Here is a 17,586-nt window from a genome sequence, read left to right on the forward strand (position 1 = left end):
ATTTCAAAGACTTGCTCTACTGATTAGTTTTGATTTTGCACTTTTAAAATGTTAATTTAGATATGTACAGAGACCAACTATTTAATTCTCACATTTTAAGAGCAACTGCCTGTAACAGTATGAGTTTCTGACAAAACTCTTTTTTCCTTCTTTTCAAACCCTTCCTTTCCTGGCAGAGAGGAGAGAGGACACAACCTGAGGTACATTAATGTTTTCAAAGGGCCGTTCCTAGGGGCACCTGAGTGGCTCAGTCGGTTGAGTGTCTGACTCTTGATATCGGCTCAGGTCATGATCTCGTGGTTCCTAAGATCGAGCCCAGCGTGTGGCTCTGCACGGATAGCACGGAGCCGGCCTAGGGTCCTCTCTTCTCTCTGTCCCTCCCCACACTGGTCACAAGCTTGAGTGCACGTGCATGCACTCTCTCATTCTCTCTCAAAATAAATAAACTTAAAAAAAAAAAAAAAGAACAGGGCCATTCCTCAATTTTATTTAACTAAACTTAAAGGGCTTATGAGAATTCAAGTGCTCAAAGATGATATTAACAACAACACTTTTGATAAATTAAGTTAGTACTTCTGCCTAAGAAAGCAGAAGAGTACACGATAAATTTAAAAATCCAAAAAATAAGCCCCAGCTACCTGAAAAATCTCCTAATTTAAGAAATTTCATTTCCCAACTAAGTAAGAAAGAGAGTATTCCCAGGGACGCCTGGGTGGCTCAGTCAGTTGAGCATCAACTCTTGGTTTCGGCTCAGGTCATGGTCTCACGATTTCAGGGGTTCAAGGCCCATGTCGGGCTCTGCGTCGACAGTGATGTCTGCTTGGGATTCTCTGTCTCCCTCTCTCTCTCTGTCCCTCTCAAAATAAATAAACTTAAAAAATTTTTTTAATTGAAAAAAAAAAAAGAAAGTATTCCCAGAATAACCAACACACTTGGAGAAAAAAGGAGTAGACATGGCAACAGTAAAAGTCAATTGCCTAGATACACATCCTATAACATAGCACAGGGAAAGGTGATCATTTCAAATGAGCTAGAAGTTGAACAAGGACAACCACCTGGTATAGGAAAATGCAACCAACAGGAAACAAAACAATACACATCAGTTCCCTCCAAGTTCTTGGGAACAAGAATCCCCCTTACCAACAAGAGAATTGCAGTGTGGAGTGAGAAAATGGTACCTCAGTGATCACTAACATCTCTTTTAACAAAGTTCATTCTAATTTGTGATGAAATTGGGCAACCCAGAAGGGAAACAGAAAGGGTGCTAATCTTAGAGGCGAAGAAAGGGAGCATTTCTGTTACAAAGATAATTCATGGACTTTCCCACATGCTCTTCTGTACTTTAATTTGTTCCAATCCAGTCACTGCTCTCCAACATAGTCAACTGCTCTTCTCTCTTATGGCTGAAGATTTTATTATGACTTTTATCCAAGTTAGACTTCAAGTCAAGGTTAAGAACTTTAGAAGGCTACCCACTAAAAATTATGGGTGATTTCTGCTGCTGGCCATGAATGAACTGGTGTGGAGTTGGCCCCCCTGCAGTGAACGACTAGAGAGCTGGACGAAATAAAAACTGACAACTGCTCTCAGACAGTGGGGCAATAGGCAGGGCAGAACTGAGTCCTGCAGAAAGCGAAAAACAAGTTAGGTAAGTCACGCAATTGCCCTCCTCCCTACACAAGAGAGGAGGAATCCAAGCAGGGAATGCAAATCTTCAAGGACTAAGGACAGACAGAGACTAGAGTTCAGGGAGGCTAAGACAACAGGGGTTTTCAAGACAGCACTGGGAGAGAGCTATGCACAGAAAGCGCTCAAGGAATCTGCAGAGATCCCCTCAATCCTAAACTACTAAGAAAAAAGTGCTGGGAGCTATACAGTGATCAATTCCCAGAATTCACACAGGATGGGAAGAGCTTCAAATTGCATCCAGTGGAGTGGAGTTATCTCACTGAACCCTCCGGGCAATCAACAGAGACTCAGGAAGGCCAAGCTTTGTAACAAGGCAAAATTGGCCCTAAGATAAATCTACACCAACTTGACCTGCACTGACAAAGTTTAGTTAACCTGGAAAGGATTAGCCTACTCCACAAATTACTTTGATGCCTGCCAAAACAAATGCCATAATTCTTTACTGGAAGACAACAAAATCCAAACACTTAGCAACATAGCGCACACAATGTCCACGTGAAGAAGCAGCAATAGACAAGAGAAGACAGAATTAGCAGATAAGGATATTAAATCAGGTATTATAAGTATGTTCAGTATATTCAAGAATATAGAGAAAAACATGAACATAATGAAGAGAGATAGAAGACAGAAATAAGATTCCATTTAATTCTTTTTTATGTCCAGAGATGAAAAATCCGGTATCTGAAATTTAAAATTCACTGCGCAGAATTAACAAGAGTAGACACTGCAGAAGACAAAACCAATGAACTTGAAGACACAGCAACAGGCACTTTGAGCTGAAGCCAGACCGAAAAAGACCTGAAAAGAATCAACTAGCCTCAGTGACTTACGGACACTATCAAGCTGTCCGATACACGTGTAATTAGAGTTCCAGAAGGGGAAGGGAGGGGAGGGACACAAAAACTATTTGAAGAGATGGTGGCAACATTTTTTCTTAATTTGATCAAAACTATAAGCCCACGAATCCATAAAGCTTCAAGAACACTAGACACAATAAACAAAGAAAATCATGCAAAGGCACATCACAATCAAATCGGTAAAAACTAGCGATATTAAAAACAAACAAAAATCTGTTGCTCCCCTGCTCTGTATATAACATAAAATAAAAACAACCCTAATCCAAAGAAAGCAAATAACATCTTTCTAAATCTTCTGACTGAAAAATGTTCATCAAAGCTGAACTCTCCTATTTTGGTAGAGGCCTTCCTAGCTGGTACCCCTAGCATAAGCTTAGTCTATCAAGCACGAAGACTTAAACTACTGCAAAATAACTTTATTATAATGCATTTGCATACCTTACAGTTCACAAATGTCACATACTTTAGATTGAATGATCTTTGAGGACAGGAACCTTCCTGTTTTAACCTGTAAATTTCTAGTGCAGTTTCTTCTAGCATAGAACTATTTGAAGAAACATGAATAAGTCAATCTCATTTAATTCTCAGTACATTGTTATGCGGTACTTAGAACACAATGAGAAAACAGATGCCCAGAGGGATTAAGTGATTGCCCCAAGAACATTCAAAAGGTGAGCAGTATCTCATATCCCTAGAATGCCTCCACACCAGGTTATCTCAAAGTAAACACAAAAGAAATAAGTTTTAATTGTTACTTACTCTGAGTTTCCACAAGATCCAAGGCAACACTAGAAGCTGTGTCCATTCCAGAGCTGATACAGGATTGGAAGTTTTTCAAAGTGGAGAGAGCAGATTCTATACCACTGAAGGATATAAAACCAGTTGAGCCTGAACTTGAACTCGAACGTCCGGGCATCTTGAAATTATTACCTAAATTTTCAAACACAGTAAAATAAGATTTAGGGGTCAGAATAATAACTGCGTAAGAAAATAAAACTGCTATAAACATCCATATGAATGTATCTAATATCCCACAAGTGCCACACTATTACGAACATTCTCCATCCCTGGAGGGGACACTAAAGCATTGTGCTGTCATCTGGGCCACCAAACACAAATGCACTCAATACAAGGGGGAAGGGTCTTCGTTTTTCAAAGGAGGGAGAATACCCTCTTTTAAAACATTCCTTGGTTCTCTGAAGAATTCAACAACAGCATAGTTTTATGAAACCTAAAACATAAAGGGGTTAGACAAAATAGACTATTCATCTGATGCATTCTTCTAAAAACTGATAGTAGTAAAAGTAAAATAGTTTAATACAGAGAACTCCAAAATCTGTAGTTGTTAACTTATCTGACATATATGCATGTTGAATTCTGAAAAGCATAATATATTAAATATAAATTTAAAATGTATATATATAGATACTGTATAAATTCCTGACAGTCCTCTGGTTCTAACAGATTTATAGACTTGGTAAGATCCCAGACTCTATCAGTAAAAGCAGAATTTTTCTACATTACAGAGCAAAATATGGAGGCCATATGGAGTAGTGGTCAAGCATGTAGCCTCTAGAACCAGACTACCTCAGTTAAGAGCCAGATTCTGCCATTTGAGTAACTGAATGACTTCAGGCGAATTACTTAACCTCTCAGTGTTTCATTTTTCCCCCTCCTAAAATAGGAATCATCCAGGGCCTACCTCAAGGATTCCTGTGAGAACTGAATGAGTTAAGGTGTATAATAAAACACTGAAAATAATGCCCACCAGATAAATCCTTAAAAGTGGAAGCAAATATTACCATCAACTTCATCATTATAACACTGTAAGCGACAGTACAGAGTAGTGCTTACAAGAATGGACAATGGGCAGAGATGCCTAAAAATTCTGTCCCATCCATGCTACTTAAAACTTCACAACCCTGGTTTAGTTGCTTACCTTCTCTATCTTCAGTCTGAAGGAAATTATCTATCTATCTCACAGCATTATTGAAATCAAATGTTGTAGTTTTCTAAAACTTGTCTGATCTTAAGAATCAGTTGACATGGTTCTCAAAAACATAGATTTGGGGCACCTGGGTGGTTCAGTCAGCTGAGCATCCAACTTCAGCTCAGGTCATGATCTCGTGGTTCATGAGTTCAAGCCCCATGTCGGGCTCTGTGCTGACAGCCCAGAGCCTGGAGCCTGCTTCGGATTCTGTGTCTCCCTCTCTCTCTGCGCCTCCCCCACTCACACTCTGTCTTTCTCTCTCTCTCAAAAATAAACATAAAAAAACGTAAAAAGAAATATAGATTTATATACAGGTACTCTCTCAGACCTACTAAATCAGAGTCCCTAGTGGATACTCTAGGAAACCAGTATTTTTATGAATAACCCCAGATAATTCTTAGACTCAAACAAGTACGGAGAACACTGAAATAACTGCATCTCAACCCCCGCCAAACTTACATGTTGAGAGCCTAACCCCCATGGTGATGGTATTTTGAGATGAGGCCTTTGGGAGGTAATTAGGTTTAGACATCCTGAGGGTAGAGCCCTCAGGAAGGGATCAGTGTCCTTATTAGAAGAAGAGGAGACACCAGAGTTCTCTCTCTCTCTCCACCTTGTAAGGATATAACAAGAAGGTGGCCTACTGTGAACTAGGAGGGTCCTTACCAGTATCCAACATGCCAGCGCCCCAATCTCCAGCTTCTAGTCTCCAAAACTGTGAGAAATGAATTTCTATTGTTTAAGCCACCAGTCTATGCTATTTTTCAATAGCAGCGGGAGCTGACAAAAACACACAGTGTATACAGGGAATAATATAATCCAGGATATATGGGAAGTATCTAGCACATGGTAGCTATCCTTATGATGTGCGTGCAAAATTCACATTACGCGAATGAAACTTTACCCTTGCACAGAGCTGGGGAAAACTTCCTTCTGTAATGCTGGAGTATTTCCAGGGAAAAGATTCAGACTGAGAAGCAAAGAGAATGGATGGATGGAGAGGACAGATGGCGTAGACGCACTTTTCCCTATTTCTACCACTATGTACAGCTGAGCACATTAACTCACAGGACGGCAACCCGCCTCCACCTCCACTCCAAAGAATCATCAGGACCAAAATGTCAATCACGCAGTGGTTCAGAAACCCAGGTTTAAATCAACCTCCACTTGGGAGTCTTCCCCAGTAAGAATAATCTCTTTGTTCCCTGAACGTATGGTTACCAAGGAAGTTTAAAACGAGGTTTGAGTTCTTCCCAAGCATGTTATTTTGCCTCCCCTAACAGACCTTGTCTTAGGCCATTCGGGCTGCTGTAATAAGACACCAGACTGGGTGGCTTATAAACCACAGAAATTTATCTCTCAGTTCCGGAGGCTGGCAAGTCCAAGATCAAGGTGCCAGCTGGGTTGCATTCTGAAGGCCCTCTTCCTGGTTCATAGCCCCCAGGCCTTCTCAGTCTTCCTCTTCACAGGTCGAAGGTGCAAGGGAGCTTGAAGAGCCTCTTCTACCAAAGGCACTAATCCCATTCATGAGGGCTCTACCCTCAAGACCTAAGCACCTCTCAAAGGCCCCACTTCCTAATACCACCACACTGGCATCAGTATTTCAACATATGAATGGGGGAAGGAGAAAGACAAAAACATTCAGCAGGTCTAAGATTCGCTTCAGGCAGGACTAGTTATTAGCTAACTTAAAAATACTGTTTCCGGGGCACCTGGGTGGCTCAGTCCGTAGAGCGTTGGGACTCTGGCTCAGGTCAGGATCTCACAGTTGGGGAGTTCAAGCTCCACATCCGGCTCTGTGCTGTCGGCCTGTCAGTGCAGAGCCTGCTTCAGATCCTCTCTCCTCCTCTCTCTCTGCCCGTCCCCCACTTGTGCTCTCCCAAAATAAATAAATACTTCTTAAAAAAGTACTGTTTCCCCAATCAACAAAATTAAAAGGCAACCAACGGAATGGGAAAAGATATTTGCAAATGACATATCGGATAAAGGGCTAGTATCCAAAATCTATAAAGAACTCACCAAACTCCACACCCAAGAAACAAATAATACAGTGAAGAAATGGGCAGAAGACATGAATAGACGCTTTTCCAAAGATGACATCCAGATGGCCAACAGACACATGAAAAGATACTCAACATCACTCATCATCAGGGAAATACAAATCAAAGCCACACTGAGACACCAGCTCACGCCGGTCAGAGTGGCTAAAATGAACACATCAGGAGACTATAGATACTGGAGAGGATGTGAAGAAAAGGGAACCCTCTTGCACTGTTGGTGGGAATGCAAACTGGTGCAGCCACTCTGGAAAACAGTGTGGAGGTTCCTCAAAAAATTAAAAATAGAACTTCCCTATGACCCAGCAATAGCACTGCTGGGAATTTACCCAAGGGATATAGGAGTGCTGATGCATAGGAGCACATGTACTCCAATGTTTATAGGAGCACTTTCAACAATAGCCAAATTATGGAAGGAGCCTAAATGTCCACCAACTGAGGAATGGATAAAGAAGATGTGGTTTATATATACAATGGAATACTACTTGGCAATGAGAAAGAATGAAATCATGCCATTTGCAGCAACATGGATGGAACTGGAAGGTATTACGCTAAGCGAAATGTCAATCAGAGAAAGACAAGTATCATGTTTTCACTCATATGTGGATCTTGAGAAACTTAACAGAAGACCATGGGGGAGGGAAGGAGGAAAAATAGTTACAAACAGAGAGGGAGGGAGACAAACCATAAGAGACGCTTAAATACAGAGAACAAACTGAGGGTTGATGGGGGGTGGGGGAGAGGAGAAAGTGGTTGGGGGGCATTGAGGAGGGCACTTGTTGGGATGAGCACTGGCTGTTGTATGGAAACCAATTTGACAGTAAATTATATTTAAAAAAAAAAAGTCTCCCCGGAGGGCCCCTGTGTGTTTCAGTCAATTAAGTGTCGGACTTCAACTCAGGTCATGATCGCTCAGCTTGTGGGTTTGGGCCCCGCATCGGCCTCTGTGCCAACAGCTTGGAGCCTAGCCTGCTTGGGATTCTGTGTCTCCCTCTTTCTCTGCCCCTCCCCACCACCCCCCCCACCCCGGGGCTCTCTGTGTCTCTCAAAAATTAAAAAAAATAAAAAAAAAATTTTAAATACTGTTTCCCTCTCTCATCTTTCTGTACAGCACAGTGGTAAGCACAAAGCAAACAATTTACAGACACTATATTGACCTTTAAGACCATGGGGACCTGTAGGAGTCCAGCCAGAGCTGTATCTCCCTTTACAAGATGCAAGGATACTTCTTTCTTCATGAAGCCTTCTCCTATCCATACAAGCAATTGCCTGCCCCACCCCCGCCATGCTACCACTATCCCCCCTCTCTCTCTCCATCACACACACACACACACACACACACACACACTATTATAAAACTCATCACAACTATTCGTTCACGTGGCTACCACTCCCTCACTCTGGGAGCAGCTTAAACTAGAACTCTGACACGTTCTCCAGCATGTAAAACAGCTCCTCTCACAAAACCGGCGATCAATAAAGAACTGAGACTGACAACAATAACAGCAACCACCATTTCCCCCATAAACGGGTGCTCCGGCGCTTCACTCTCATTATCCTAATCCTCACAACCATTTATAGGAGAGAAAAGGAAACTGACACAAGAGCTTATTTAAACGACCTGCCCGAGGCCCTGCTTCTAAAGACAGCTCCAACTGGATTAATCTGCATCAAGAATTCGTGATCAGTTCCCTACCAGGGCAGAAGGACGGAGAGATGGCGTCTCGGGAAGGGGGGCAGCGTGCCCAAGCCTCACTGCTTAACGTGCAGAGCCAGGACCGTATCCCAGGTGGACGGACCCCAGCTCAGGGCATCCGCGGAGGGCCCGAGAGGGAGGCGACACCTCCCGCCACCCTCGCCATCGCCACCCCTCGCTTCTGCCTTACCTGGATGTCCGACCCAGCTCTCTCTGGCTGCACCCGGACCGCCCCCACCCGGACCCCAACTCCTTCCTCAACTCCCTTCTCTAGTCGCTGAAACCGCGAGCGCGGGCTCTCGCGTCATCAGCCGGCGCCGGCGAACGGTCACATGACGCCCCGCCCTGCTCTCCGCCCCTCTGATCATGTGACCGCCAGGGGAGTCAGAGGCGGAAGCGGGGGTCCCGCAGGCTGGCGGTCGAGGGCTGCGTCTAGAAGGGGACGCGTGCGGAGAGGGCGGCGTGGGGACCCAGGTGCCAACCCAGTCCGCGATCGCCGGCCCTGCACGTGCGCCCTGGCGTGGCCCGGGTGACAGGTGAGTTGGGGCGGGACGCGCCCTCGATTCGGTCCCCCGGCCCCTCCCCAGCCGCTGGCCGGGCCGCGCTAGCCGAAGGGGCGTCTGCGGCGTGCGGTGCGGTCTCGATGCGGAGCCCGGCTTGGAGGACTGAGGGGCCTCCTGGGGCGGGGCCGCAGTCCTGGCTCTTCATCTCCACTTAGGTGGACAGATTTTTCCACGCCGCCTGGGCGCTTTAGGAAGTGATGTTCAACTGCTTGGCCCGCATCTGTACCTTCCAAGTTTCCAGGAGCCGTGCTGGGTAGACAGTGTTATCCCTCCGTTTGCCCTCGAGAAAATTGAGTGGTTCGCGAACTCTCGTAGAGTCTGATGGACCCGGGTTTGAATTCTGGTAATGCCGTGGGCTGTGAGTTGGAGCAAGTCATTGTTGCTTTCTGCACCTTAATTCCCTCACCTGTGTCATTGCTGGTACCAAAGTTCTTTGCGTTTCTCAAAACAGTTCCAAGGGTCCTGACTGGTTTATGGTCGCACGGTCGAAAACATAAGTCACAGAGCCGGTAATGGAGCCGGGTGTCCCGATTCCAAATGCACGGAGCTTACTCCAACATAGGTGATGGAGTCAGGGGAAGGAACGGAGAGGTCTTACTGGCCCACGACCAGGAGCACCTCCCGTTTCTTTCTCCTGTCCCTTCCAGGATTTATGAATGGGACTAGAGTGATCAGACTCATTTTAGAACTTTTCTGCAAGAGATTTGTCGGTCACTTTTATCTTGGTCAACAACGATTATATTTTGTTTCTGATAATGGATAGGTGGAGACCAGTGCTTCCTTTTTTATGGAACTGAGATCTTATGAAAGGATAAAAATAGACCTGTGTTCTTTTGTCCTCTGAGTAGGGCAAACAGCGGTTTGTCCCCGGACAATTTTATTTCCTTCAGAATTCAGTTCTGTACTTACTCGGTAATTGGTATAATGATGCCATGGTGCATTCTTGAAACATGTTGTCTATTGTCTAGGATTACTTTCCGAACTGTAAACCACAGTTCCATACTAAATTCTATTTTTTTAACATTTAAAAAGTCGTTTATGAGTATATCTAGTACATATTATTCATTCTAATCTAAACACTCACTTTCAATCCTTCATGTGTTTATACACACAAATTTACCAAATATACACACATATTTACCATTACTAGTAGTTTCAGGATGGTTACTTTTGCATAAAGCTAAACATGATGTAAATTTCAAATAATTTTTTAATTTTATTTTTTAATATAATTTATTGTCAAATTGACTTACGTATAACACCCTGTGCTCATCCCAACAAGTGCCCTCCTCAATGCCCATCACCTATTTTCCCCTCTCCCCCCAACCTCCCCCCCCCACACTAAATTCTAAAAAATAAAGTTACAGCTACTTTTTGGGTGCTTTATAAAAGAAAATTAGGAAATTGAGTGGGATCTCTGGTTTCATTTCATGCCAAATAGTAATGCAGCATATATTGAGAAAAACTGGTCTTTACGAATTTTCTTCATCTCTAGCAGCAAAAGAACCACTGAATAGAAGATTCAATATGGGTTTTTCTGCAGTGTTTATTTGCACCTCATTCTAGAGTGATTTTTTAAAAATCTCAACCAAGTCTTAGCACCTTCTATAAAGCCACATAATTCTGAAATCACTGCAACATGATTAGGCATCTTTAATGTTGGTTCTTAGATTCTGTTCTTTAGGGCACGTGTTTCAGCCAACCTTGGGGTATTTACCAAATAATGTAACTAAATAATATCTTGAATGTTGCCAACAGTGTAAGGATTTAAGGATTACAATAAGTAGATACACAAAAGTCTTGACATGTCATTATCCCAGGCCTAAGCTAACCTGACCATGTGCATGCAGGTGCTGAGTGTATCTGTTCATCCTTTTTTTTTTTTTTTTTTTTTTTTGCTTGGGCAGGGAAGGGAAGAAGGCAGGTAATGGTGTTTTGCTTTAAAGATGTTTTCTCCATGGTCCCACTGTCTGGCCTGTGTTGGTATCCAGAATCTGGTTGCAGTTACAGCAGTGAAACATAGCTTGTCCACCTTGCAGTTGTGTCTGGAGTTTCTTCCTGCTTAGACCTGGTATCCTCAGACCTTAGATCCTTCTGGGTTAGTTTGGTGGTCTTCAGAGGACTTCAGTGACTTTTTCTTTCTCCCCCCCCACCCCCATTTGCCATTATTTCCCCCTTTTTCTTGTCTCATTTTCCCAGCCACACCCATTCAGTGCAAAAAAAATGGAGTGAAATTGGGCTGCCTGGCTGGCTCAGTCAGTAGGGCATGTGACTGTTGATCTTGGGGTGAGTTGGAGCCCCACGCTAAGGGTAGAGTTTACTTTAAAAGAGGTAGAATGTGGGGCGCCTGCGTGGCTCAGTCGGTTGAGCGGCCGACTTTGGCTTAGGTCATGATCTCGCGGTCCGTGAGTTCGAGCCCTGCGTCGGGCTCTGTGCTGACAGCTCAGAGCCTGGAGCCTGTTTCAGATTCTGTGTCTCCCTCTCTCTGACCCTCCCCCATTCATGCTCTGTCTCTCTCTGTCTCAAAAATAAATAAACATTAAAAAAATTTTTAAAAAAAAAGAGGTGGAATGAAATTATCTGAAATTCAGCCTATTAGAGATCAACGTGCCTTCACAAGTAAACATCATGAGAAAATGAAAGGCCTTGTTAATAATTTATGCCTTAATGTATATTAAAGGATACCCTCATTGGAGAGAGTTCTAGACAACTGTAATGGCTTCTTAGCAGTCCCTGCTCTTGGAGCAACCCCATCCGCTTCCTCTGATCTGTGCCTCTATCCTTTGCTCACTCTGCACCAGCCACATCAGCCACTTTGCTGTTCCTGGAACACATCTAGTGCACTGCTGACCTGGGGCCTCTGCATTTACTTGTAAATCCTGCCTGGAATGCCCTTCTCCCAGATCATCACTTATTGTAAAATAACAAACTACCCCAACACCTAGTGGCTAAGACAAAAGACATTTATTGTCTTACAGTTTCTGTGGTCAGGAATCAGTTGGTGTGGCTTAGCTGGGTGCGTTCGGCTGAGGGGCTCTTGGGAGGTTGCAGCCTAGCTGTGAATAGATGCTGTCATCTGAAGGCTCAGCTCGGTTTGGGGGGGGGGGGGAGTCCCTTTTCAAGCTCATTCAGGTGGTTGTTGGGAGGCCTCTCACTCCCTCATCACAGGGCTCTCTTACAACATGACAGTTTGCTTTCTCCCAGAGCAAACAAGCTAGGGAACGCGCCCCAGCCAGAAGTCACAGGTTTTTTGCAATCTAATCTCAGAAGTGATGTCTTTTACATCTCCCATATTCTGTTCTTTAAGAGATAGGAAGCCACACTCAAGGAGAGGGGCCTCCACAGGGCATGAATAAGGGGAAGGAGGGCCTCGGGGACTGACTTAGGGGCTTCTGACAACACCCAGATATCCTTACTGCTTGCTGCCTCACTTCCTTCTGGTCCCTGCTCAAATATCTTATCAAGAAGCTTTCACAAACTAAAACAGCACACCCTCCGTCTCTTTATCATGCTTTTTCCTCCCCAGCAATGATCACAGGCTGATACCTAATGTATTTATTTGTTTATTGTCTCTTCCCCACTCCCAATAGTATGCAGGCTTTATGAGAGAGAGCAGGAACTTAGTTTTGTTCACTGAAGTAGCCTCAGGTCCTAAAACAGTGCTTGGCACATAGTAGGCACTAGATGCCTATTTACTGAATGAATGAATCTGTAGCATTAGGAATGCTTCCACCTACAAATAATCCCAAAGCCAACTAGCAGTAAATAAAGCATAAAAACAGTTCATTTTATAAGGACTACAGAGATAGGTGGTGCTCCAGTTGAATCAATGAGTCAGTCACCTCAACAAGAATTTAGAGTCTTTCTTTCCTTCCAAAGCACAATCTGCAGGTTTGGGGCCTTTTTTCTCTTAGGCTCATCACCTCATGGTCTCAAGGTGGCTATTGAAACTTCAGACAAGACATGTTCATTGGGCCACATTCAAAGACAAGAAGAAGAGGGATAGAGGAAAGAGAGAAATTTCATGTGCTTCTCTCCTTATCACAGGAGGGAAAAAAAAATTCCTATCAGGTCTGCCGTAGACTACCTCTTACGTCTATTTGGTCGAAACTGAGTCACATGTGTAGCCTAGATTCGGGGGCAATGAGAAAATAAGGATCCACTTGTTCTGTCCTCTATTGGAAAAAAGGGAAAGGAGGGAGGGAATTATTGTTGGAGAGTCAACAGCATCCTAGGAAATGAAGACATTTCTAAATGCCGAATCAATAAGAAGAGACTTATAAGAAGAAAAAAGAAAACCTTTAAGGGTTACACAAAAGATAACTACACGAGGTAGCTCAGCGCGAGTGAACTTTGAAAATATGTGACAAGGGTAGGGGAATGTTTTGCTGGGGCTGCAGAGGAAGCCCTCTCCCGTCCAAAGTCTTTCCCACATTCTGGTTTTGCGTACAGTGAAGTCCTCACTATTTTACTGTTTACTTTTTGAGTCCCTGCAGCCAGAAGATTACATATGAACGTAAAAATTGGCATGGATATAAAAATGGTAACGATCACTTGTAAGATGAGTTCCCTTGTAGATATTCATGTACTAAAGAGTCTCTTGGGCTGAATTCTTATTTTTGGTGGTCACTCTTCTTAATGCTAATGTCGTGTCGATAGGACACAGTGCCAGTGCAAATGTTAGGAAGTACACAGGCCTTCACGAAGTTGAAAAATAATTCAGGCCTGCATGAAGCTGACCCAATGATGACTTAGCTAAATTAACAAGTAGAGGAGAGCAATACAGCGAAGATGATGACAAAATCAACACTTTCAAAGTTAATGATTTGAAAAAAAGAGTTGGAAGAGGCCTTTGGGAAAATGAATGCTGCCTTGAAACATTTTTTTGTTGTTGTTGCAAAAATTACCTTTTTCTAAGATCATGCTATGAAAGTCAGCTATGAAGTACAAAATATGTATTATCAAAATTACAATTTGGTGAGATCAACTTTCAGCGCATTCTTTGTGTGTCCCTTGAGTTAGTACGTCCTTGTTGCAACTTTACTCTGAGTTAGTACGTCCTTGTTGCAACTTTACTCTGAATTGGGGGTAAGTACGGAACTTACTTTCATAAGTTTTAATTACATCATTCCGAGATACCTTTCTAATCAAAACTTTTCCACCGCTCAGTATGAAACATTTGTCTCTACTTTAGCGTCACTCAGGAGTATTTCTCAGGTATGTCTTAGCCTTGATAACAAGGGCCTCCTGTGTTTTCCGTATGAGAAACACTTTTTTGAAGGTGGCTCCCTCACCTAATTCGAGTGGATTTGAGGCACAGTTATCTTTTCCAGAGGTAAAACAACTCCCGTAAGGACAATTTAATAATCCGTGCCCAACATAGGGCACATTGGAACCGCGATGCTCACTGGCTCCTCCCAGCTGCATCAGGTCCTTTCTCATGGGGAGAAGTGAATAAAGGATTGAAAACAGGCCAAGAGTGTTCACTTAGCAAAGTCCATGCACATGGAACACCGGGAGGAGTGGGCAATAAAGGCCCTTCCCTCATGTCGGAACTCATGCATGTGTTACATATGCTCCCTTTAAAAATGGAGATTTTTTTTTTTATACTTTCCTTTTGGGATACAGGTCCTTTAATGGAGCAGCCAATCTGTCAGCAGACCTGGTTTCATCTAATGATTTACAGACCTCAGCTCTGAAGCCAGTGAAACATTCCTCCCGGCCAGGCACTCATCCGCACACGATGTTGGACTTCCTAGCTGAGAACAACCTGTGTGGCCAGGCAATCCTAAGGATTGTTTCCTGTGGTAATGCCATCATTGCTGAACTTCTGAGGCTCTCGGAGTTTATCCCTGCTGTGTTCAGGTTTAAAGACCGAGCCGATCTACAGAAATATGGAGATATCATCTTTGATTTCAGCTATTTTAAGGTAACCTTCCTCCATAGCATTTTTAACACTATCTTTCCTACAAAAGCATGCTTTCTCTGGGAAGCGTGGGACCCTGAGAAGCTAAGTATTATGGAGAAAGAGTTAAAGAGGAAAGCTTTTATACCACATTTAGCATCAGCTAACTAATTTGAAAATAATATAAAGGTGTTGTGTGGAAGCCCTAACATAACATAATCACACTTTTAAAAAGATAACTTTGGTGAAACGTGTTTTACAGTGAAGGACCCCACACTTAAAAGCTTGCCGATCATGGTTACAATCCAACTTTGTTTCTTTCAAGGGGATTCCGTATCTAGGCGTCTGTTATCTGTGTTACTTTCTGTTGCTCCTCTTTCAATTTCTGATCCCCTTTTTCAAGCATAGGAACACATTTTTAAAAGACTGTTTAGAAAATGTTACCAACAAGTATGCTTTTATTGACGTTTCACATGAATGTGTTTTTCTTCTTAGGGTCCAGAGTTATGGGAAAGCAAGCTGGAAGCTAAGCCAGAGCTACAGGATTTAGATGAAGAGTTTCGTGAAAACCACATAGAAATTGTGACCAGATTTTATTTAGCCTTTCAAAGTGTGCATAAGTATATTGTAGACCTGAACAGGTACTAATTCAGTAATAGCTTATTCTGGGGGTAAATAGTGGAAAAGAAACGTGCAAGAGCGTGCACGCCTTCCTGAGTTCCTCTCCTACTGTGCATAATTGTCTTTTCCTTCCAGTGGCACTTGTCATCTTTAGCATGTTAGAGTGTTGTTATGCTTTCCTGCTCTTGTGAAGCGGTACGATAACCTCGGCTTGTACTGAGTCATGGCTTTCTTTCTTTTCTTTTTTTTTTTTCATTGAGGCATAGTCCACGCATAATGTTTACATTAGTCTCAGGTGTGCAGCATAGTGATCTGGTAGCTCTGTAAGTTCTGCTGTGCCCACAAGTAGCTACCGTCTGTCGCCATGCAGCACCCCCTTCACCCCTGGGACTCCATCACTGGAAGCCTGTACCTCCCTCACCCCTTCCCCCATTTTGCCCACCCAGCCCCCACCCCATCCCACTCCCTCTGGCAGCCGTCAGTTTGTTCTCTGTATTAAGCCATCTGGCTTTCCATCCTGTAGTTTATGATCATATTTTAGCATCTTCTTTAGGAGAAGTGGAGAAAAAGCTTATTTTTATAGCATTAGTAACCGTAGCCTGCCATCTCATCCCTAACTACACAGTATTTTCTTCCTTTCAGCCCTTAAGAATTCATTACTCAGCAGTTTTTAAACTATTCCATGTCTTTATGACGTTACTTCTAAGATACTTATGATTCATAAATCGGGACTAGAGACGGTTCTTTCTGCTTAGAGTAGCCAGTGTTAGCAACCTGTGGCCCTAACCACTGGGAGTTCCATTTCACAAGTCCATTCTTAAAGAGCATGAAGGGCCACAAACGTTCGAAGGCCAGAATGTCTGGTGTCTTGTCTTAGCTTTTAAAAATCTTTATATTCCTTCTTCAAAAGTGGTCATGTTTTCATTAGAATGAATAACTTGCCCTGGGGTTTCATTTCTAGATATCTAGATGATCTCAATGAAGGTGTGTATATTCAGCAAACCTTAGAAACTGTGCTCCTCAATGAAGATGGAAAACAGCTTCTAGTAAGTAACAGTAGCCACTTAAAATAGAAAGTCAAGAATGTCAACTTTTTTCCCATACGTCCCAAAGACATACAAAGTGCCCTTCTTTAAAGGGAAGCAAATAAACTGACAATTCTCTTCTAATCAACAATATCTGAATTTAGAACATAGTAGACTGAACAGAATTACAAGTGAGTGGAAGTCATGGGGTGGTTGTGAACTTCCTCAGCGCAGTCCTATCTTCTTTATCTTCTGCATCCCAGACCTGTAGCCTTGGAAACTAGTACGTGATAGTCACTTAAGAAAAGTTCATTAAACAGGTAAAGGGTTTAGAGGTATTCATAATGTTGGGACTCCATTTGGGGCCCCAAGCGAAATACCAAAAATAGGCCAATTGAAAGGTAATCACTGCAAATTAAAATCTATTTCCCATAAATTTTTCAAAGCCCATTCTGTACAGAAGGTGAGAGCCTTTGGGAAAAATCTGCATTCTCCTTGTAATATGAAGCCGTTAGGAGGAATAGGAACAAAGTGATTCTTTTTAACCCTCATCAACTTCATTCCATAAGAACGTAGACTCCTGTGAGTTGGGCCATTGTCTTTCTCTCTTCATAGTGTGAAGCACTGTACTTGTATGGAGTCATGCTGCTGGTTATCGACCAAAAGATCGAAGGAGAGGTCCGAGAGAGAATGCTGGTTTCCTACTATCGATACAGGTATCCCAGGGCTGGGACCGCACCCCCCAAAAGCACTGCTATTGGTAAAATGAAGTAGTTTCTGTACCACTTTCGTCATGAATGGCAGCGGTACGATCTAGAATGAAAGGCGTGAGATTCTTATTTCTTCTGAACGTAATGGAGAAATGTAACAATTACTCTATATTTGTATCATTACCATAATAATAGATTATATATCATGTAATCTATATATTACACATAAAGGAGCCTATGTGTTTTAGATTATTAGAGATACATAGATCATCATGTCCACAATAGTACCTCAGTTTTGTTTTTTTTTTTAAAAAAGGAATCTGAATTTTCTTTACCTTAAAGGTAAATTTGGGAATGTTGGAAGTCTAATGAATGTTCTTTTTTTTTTTTTTTAAGTTTTTAAATATTACACCTTGGCAGATGTAGGGACATGAATAAATTTTCTGTTGTCATTTTTGGTTTGATGACTTTGG

General features: G+C 42.8%; 2 protein-coding genes across 4 annotated transcripts in view; one reads left to right on the forward strand and one right to left on the reverse strand.

Annotated features, from left to right (window-relative positions):
- Positions 1–8,618, reverse strand: part of NSMCE2 (NSE2 (MMS21) homolog, SMC5-SMC6 complex SUMO ligase) — a 216,977-nt gene extending 208,359 nt beyond the window's left edge. For both annotated transcript variants that reach the window (XM_045453702.1, XM_045453701.1), the window contains exons 1-2: positions 8,480–8,618; positions 3,306–3,476 (exon numbers count right to left, since the gene is read on the reverse strand). In XM_045453702.1, coding sequence (XP_045309658.1) covers positions 3,306–3,462 — 157 coding nt within the window. In that variant the 5' untranslated portion in view covers positions 3,463–3,476; positions 8,480–8,618. The remainder of the gene's footprint in view (positions 1–3,305; positions 3,477–8,479) is intronic.
- A 23-nt stretch (positions 8,619–8,641) lies between these two features.
- The window catches only part of WASHC5 (WASH complex subunit 5), a 62,376-nt gene continuing 53,431 nt past the window's right edge, over positions 8,642–17,586 (forward strand). The window contains exons 1-5 of one of the 2 annotated variants that reach the window (XM_045453698.1): positions 8,642–8,825; positions 14,481–14,781; positions 15,253–15,398; positions 16,340–16,424; positions 17,019–17,119. In XM_045453698.1, the coding sequence (XP_045309654.1) occupies positions 14,596–14,781; positions 15,253–15,398; positions 16,340–16,424; positions 17,019–17,119 (518 nt within the window). In that variant the 5' untranslated portion in view covers positions 8,642–8,825; positions 14,481–14,595. The remainder of the gene's footprint in view (positions 8,826–14,480; positions 14,782–15,252; positions 15,399–16,339; positions 16,425–17,018; positions 17,120–17,586) is intronic. The other variant, XM_045453699.1, reaches the window with a different exon arrangement.

Source organism: Leopardus geoffroyi, chromosome C3 (genome assembly GCF_018350155.1).
Source record: "Leopardus geoffroyi isolate Oge1 chromosome C3, O.geoffroyi_Oge1_pat1.0, whole genome shotgun sequence".
Lineage (NCBI taxonomy): Eukaryota > Metazoa > Chordata > Mammalia > Carnivora > Felidae > Leopardus > Leopardus geoffroyi.